We start from the raw sequence: 6,056 nt of genomic DNA, 5'->3' as shown, positions 1-6,056 counted from the left end.
GGATTTTCTATTTTTGCACCACTTTTCGATCGAATTTCCTCATCTCCACCATCTAGTATCTAGATAATATTGTGTAAATCATCTATGCAATATTTCAGCCAATTTGGTAATCGTTAAGGCCCTCCAAAATTAGTGTTTTTTCTTGGTATAAACATGAACCGGATAGAATTCAGTCCGTCCATTTGTTTTTCAAGTTTGAGGGCCTTAACGATTACCAAATTGGCTGAAATTTTACAGAGATGATCTACACAATATTAATAAGATACTAGACGGTGAAGATGAGGAAATTCGATCGAAAAGTGGTGAAAAAATAAAAATCCGCACCAAACCATTGGTGCGGACGTCCGCAGCTGAGAAAAATCATATATATATATACCTTGGCCTTTCCAACGAGGGATCCCTATTTTTTGTTCCTTTTAGGGATAGGCATATATATATTAATCCAAGTTTTTGTTGCGGATGCCTAGCTATTACATGCATATATTACATGTATACCCGTGCCAATTTATATATAGAAATTAGGGATTAGTTGTGTCGACCGTTCAAACAACAACTGGTACCTACCTCGTATCCAGAAATATGGTCGACAACAGTGGTGGAAGTGTTCCCAATAACTGTGATCATGGTCAGGGAGATATAAACTCGACCGAGCAGCCAGACCCCGGCCAGTTGCTTCCCATAGCCAACGTTGGGAGGATGATGAAGCAAATCCTGCCGCCGAACGCCAAGATCTCAAAGGAAGCCAAGCAAACGATGCAAGAGTGCGTCTCCGAGTTCATCAGCTTCGTCACCGGAGAGGCTTCCGACAAGTGCCGGAAGGAGAGAAGGAAGACGGTGAACGGCGACGACATCTGCTGCGCCCTGGGAACCCTAGGATTCGATGACTACGCTGCCCTTCTGAGGAGGTATCTGCACAGGTATAGAGATCAAGAAGGAGCTGAGCACAGAGCTAATATTGGTAACAATAATAATGAAGACGAGCTGAAGCTGCTGGCTAACAACATCTTGAGCACTGCTCAAGAACAAAGAATCATCATGATCATGAACCAATACGATCATCCTGATCATCATGATATCCAGAAGACCTAACAAAGGTCGATCATCTTCATCCAATTATCAACTAGGTGACTTGCTGACCCCATACACTTCAATCTTTACAGCAGCTGGGAACATCTGCTTTATTTCAATAAATTAAGCTAGTGAGACGTAATTAGAGTCAGCGATGAACATCATCACAGATGCTGATCGATTTCGTTTCAAGGAGCTAGCTAACCATGATTATACTCATGTTAATTTGCTTTTTCAAATTCCGGGATCTTTATTCTTTGCTGTGTGATTCATAAGATCTTGGCTTCAGTACTAGTTCTGTGTTTAATAAACTCTGGATGTTAATTAAGTGGAATTTCATAATTTGATCTCAGAGCTAGGACTTGGTATGACCCCTTGCATGTGCTTTTTCCGATCATGGTACTTAAAAAATGAACGGCGCGGCAGCACCTAATTCCGATCGATGCCGGAATAAAAAATAGGGTTAAAGTATACAGATAAACCAATGAAGTATATAAATGGTAATGTTTGACGTTAGATCAGTGGAGAACTAGGTTAACACCCACTAAACTACATATTAAAAAGTCAAAAAACTAGAGATTAATTATTACAAGGTTGTTCATTAAGTTCAATGTATCAGGTCAACTTCCTAATATAAATCCAAAGAAGGAGAGATTAGGATTTCAAATTGATCGGTAATGAGAGCCATCAGCGCCCAAATGTCCTAGGTTTGCACGAAGGACGTAGTTTTTTCTTCTGTCTGATCGAACGTACTCGACTTCCAGTAAAGAGGGAGCTAGCTAGTGACAACATATGTACTCCAACTTTACTAAATAAAAGTTAAGAACGACAATATATTTAGCCAAGCATCTGGCTCTTCTCAACGACATTTCAAGAAAATTTCTTTGCTCATCTATCTCGTACGTGAAGCAAATTCCGTGGGAAGAATAAGTTTTCTTTTGAAAATTTCATTAAGGACTTCAAAGAGTCAAGTGCCTTAAACGTGGAGAAGATCCATGACATAGTTTGGTGGATTGTCCATACAGCTGCTAATAAATTGTCGTCATCAAAACCCATTTATAGGAGCTAGTCTATATGCTATGTCATGACAGGTTCTTGGCGTATGTACGACAGATACATTCATCATTCTGTTAGAGACCTGTTTAATAACATCAATGAGTTCTCCATTGCCAAAAGCTCATGGTCTAGAGCTTTAATTTCAGTTATGGCTTCAAGACACACTGTGAATTGTAACATGTCCCTTGTTTGCATAGAGTATAGTGTAGGTCTAGACATGGTCTAATGACCATTAGCTCACATTATTTAGGTGATGATGTGAAGTAAAAGCAGCTTTAGAGTTACCTTCATGACCTCTCAAAACTTCCACCAATACCTCCTTAATGATGATTAAGTAGCGTTCACATTGAGAGTCATGTTGCCATTTGAAGTTGGTTTCTCATACCTGTTTAACCACTACAGGAAATATCGACTTAGCCGACGGAATTTTATTAATTCTGTCGGCTAAGTGAATCTTCGCCGACGGAAGCAGAACCGTCATATAGGACACCACATCCGTCGCTTAAGAAATCTTAGGCGACGAAAAATAACTGTCGACGTCCTCCGTCGACTAAGTTATTCATACTTGACGAAACACTATTTGTCGACCATGTTCCGTCGGCTTATTAGTAAACTCTAGGTGACGAATATCTTTCGTCGGTATGATTTTGTCGGCTTTGATCCTCTTAGGCGACGGAAATTGACTGTTGACATAGTCCATTGTCTAATATTTTTTTGGGCGACGAATAATGTTCCGTCGTCTTCAATTTGCTTGGGCGACGAAGACTATTCCGTCGGGTAAGAAATACTTGGGCGAGGAATATTCTTTCTTAGCCGATGAATTGTTCCGTCGACTAAGCATTTGAATTATTGCCTGACACAAAACAGAACAAATATTTTTTCCGACGCTTTTTGTCTTAGGCGACGGAATATTCCGTCGGCTAAGTTTCCACGTCATTGATTTATACACCTTTTGCCCAGAAGAGAACGCAGAAAAAAGGCATGGTCTAGCTCCCCCCCCCAACCTTCATCGGAATATTCATCCGATCCAAATCTAGTTTTGGAAGCTTTACTTCATGATGAATTTGATCAATCTTTAAGAGCTGCGCGCTTCGATCTCAATTTCCTAATTGGTATATATGTAACTACTTTAATTAATTAATCTACTTTCTTCTTTTAGGCATATTTTCCTGCGAACTTTCCGGTGACTTGCCGGTCCAATTTTGATGGATTGTTACTTACTTGTATGCATAATATAATTACTAGATATATGTGTATAATATGTTTGTACATATGTATAATATTATATATGCATGAAAACTATATAATTAATATTATGTTTGTATATATATCTAACTTTTGTGTGTAAAATTTTTTAAAGATATATATATATATATATATATATATATATATATATCTTTAGCTTTTGTATGTATGATTAATAATTATGTGAATAATATGTTTATCAAATTTTTGTTTTCATTCAAATCGATTTGTGTATTCATATGATAAAAAATAAAATGATGAATCATAAAATTAAGAATTATAATATTCTTATACATTCATCAATATATATTGTTACCCTTAGAAATCTCGTTCGAGAACCATTATGTTACGACTGTGTCTAACAAAATGGTTTTCGAATTGTCTCATATTTGGACAGTTTGGGAGCATATGACATTGAGATTCCGTTTGTTGTTGGTGCGTTTCGTTTTTGGTTGTGGGTATATATTTTTCGACAAGATCTTCCTATAGATATTCGTGCACTTAGGGAACTGTAGGGAGATACTGCCGAAATTTTCTCACATATGCGAATTCGAAACGCCCCAACAACAAACGAAATCACAATGTCATATGCTCTCAAACGGGATTAGGACCCTGACCGGAGGTATAAGGTGAAGAATATTATTGGGGTAATAATTAAACTCTCAAGTATGGAAAATGATTGGAAAATTATGCTCATATATATGTAAAGTGTGAAAAATTATTGGGGGTCAGTAATTTTTTGTATTACTTGATACAACACATTCGCCTTCCTTGATTTTTTTCCAGTTTGATACTTGGGTGTTTGTTTTACTCTTTTCCAGGTCTTTTCTTTAATTTAGAATGCTTCCAGTTTTTGTTATGCTCATATGTTCAAGTGTGGAGAATTATTGGGGGTCAGTAATTTTCTTGACCAGCGCAACCAAAGTTTCACTACCAGGACAAGCACTTTTGTTAGCTTAATTCATCGGGTAAGATCTTACCCGACGAGCCTTCGTCGGCTATAGTTTCGTCGGGAAAGAGGCGTCGGCGATGACTTTAGCCGACGAAACTAGAAAACGTCGTCGGCTATTGTCCTAGTATTTAGCCGACGACAGAAGACGTCGTCGGCTATTGTCCCAGACTTTAGCCGACAAATATCTTTAATGTTTCGTCGACCATAGTTTGATACTTTAGCCGACGAAACAATATATTCGTCGGCTAAAGTGTGTAATAAAAAATTAAAAAATAACTATAGCCGACGAAATATAGTCTGTTTCGTCGGCTTTAGAAGGGTTTAGCCGATGAAACATGCCTTAATTCGTCGGCTAAACCTTATAACAAAAAATTTAAATATTATAGCCGACGAATTATGGCATGTTTCGTCGGCTATAAGTCTATTCCAGTAAAAAAAAATACCCGAAATTTCTAAATTACCATTCCAAGCAAGCTGCAAAATACACCAAAACAATTCCATACATATAACCAACAACAAGCATATAAAACTATATAATTAATCAACTACACAAAATCTAGATGGTCTAAATCAATATCCGATTCTAGGGGCTACTGCTGAGGAGTTTGCGGCGGCTAAGATAGCGGTATAGGCGTAGGCATGGGCGGAGCTGGAAGTCCCTGAAGCTGGGCAGCTGTAAACTCCTGCAAGTACTGGAACATATGCTGCTGCTGGGCCTGCTGAGCGGCATATACCGCAGAAGTATAGGCTCTCTGGTCGGCAATCTGGGCGGCATGAGCGGCAGCATGAGCAGCTTGCTGTTCCCGTAGTCTCTCAACTTCCGACTCTAGCTGAGTCGTCCTGTTGCTGGTCGAGGCTGCCTTTCGTTGAAATCCTGGAGTGGTCTTCAGGACCCCCTCGCCCTTCTTTCTTAGATCCCGGCAGTAGAAGTTGTTTTCTCGCGGTGAGAAGGCTGTGCCCATGATCCTCGCCGCAACCCTCGGATCCGAAGTGTCGATCCGGGACATGGCTTCGGACATCTCTTCCTCCTGCGTGTCCGGCCATGTCTCCCTCACTATAATACTCATCACCTCGTCACTAGCCTCCCTCACCTTCGCCTAATTGGATAGGAAAAAAATGATTAATTAACATTTTGACATATATATAAGTAAAATTAAAAATTTAAAAACGTAAGATGACTTACAATATCCTCCTGGGCGTTAGGATATGTCTTCTCGTACGTATAGACGTACCGGTTGACTTCTGGATGTTCCCTGGCCGCCTCGTCCATGAAGACAGCGAACGGTCTAGAACCGGCATGATGGTTCCTTGTGTTGCGTTGCCTGTTCTGAGCGTTTGCCCGGGAAACAGCCTTCAAAGAAAAAAATAAACTATTAGTAAAATATTTAAAAACGCACGTACTTAATGACAAATTAACTAATTAATTTTTTTAAATACCTGTTTACGAGGGTTGTTGAATTCTGATGTCAGAAGCCAACGCCACTCGTACTCCCTGTATTGGAACTCAGCAGGGGTACCAGAACGTGCGTTCCCGTGCGTAGTCCAGTGGGTCCGCAACTCTTTCTTCCACTCCTTATACCTACAGATACAACAAAAATATTAGAAATATTATTAATATCACATACAATTTTGTTTTTTCATTAACTTCCCAACGTACTTTCCCCCATGCATAACGTTCGCCCAGCTGCTCTTCAGGTGCTCGGGAACCTCAAACCACACCTGCATTTAACCGTTT

The 6,056-nt window shown here is 39.4% G+C and overlaps 1 protein-coding gene across 1 annotated transcript; it reads left to right on the top strand.

Annotated features, from left to right (window-relative positions):
* The first annotated feature begins 543 nt into the window (after positions 1 to 543).
* On the top strand, positions 544 to 1,154 carry LOC101303211 (nuclear transcription factor Y subunit B-5-like). Its single transcript, XM_004296773.1, has one exon. It carries the CDS (start codon positions 580 to 582, stop codon positions 1,087 to 1,089), a length of 510 nt encoding a protein of 169 aa, XP_004296821.1. The 5' UTR covers positions 544 to 579; the 3' UTR covers positions 1,090 to 1,154.
* The last annotated feature ends 4,902 nt before the right edge of the window (positions 1,155 to 6,056 follow it).

The sequence above is a fragment of the Fragaria vesca genome, linkage group LG4 (genome assembly GCF_000184155.1).
Source record: "Fragaria vesca subsp. vesca linkage group LG4, FraVesHawaii_1.0, whole genome shotgun sequence".
Taxonomy (NCBI): domain Eukaryota; kingdom Viridiplantae; phylum Streptophyta; class Magnoliopsida; order Rosales; family Rosaceae; genus Fragaria; species Fragaria vesca.
The sequence above is the reverse complement of the archived record's forward strand: the minus strand, read 5'-3'. Positions and strand labels throughout refer to the sequence as shown.

Excerpts from the sequence above, each read along its gene's own strand:
- LOC101303211 (XM_004296773.1), top strand. The coding sequence starts at position 580 with ATGGTCGACAACAGTGGTGGAAGTGTTCCCAATAACTGTGATCATGGT.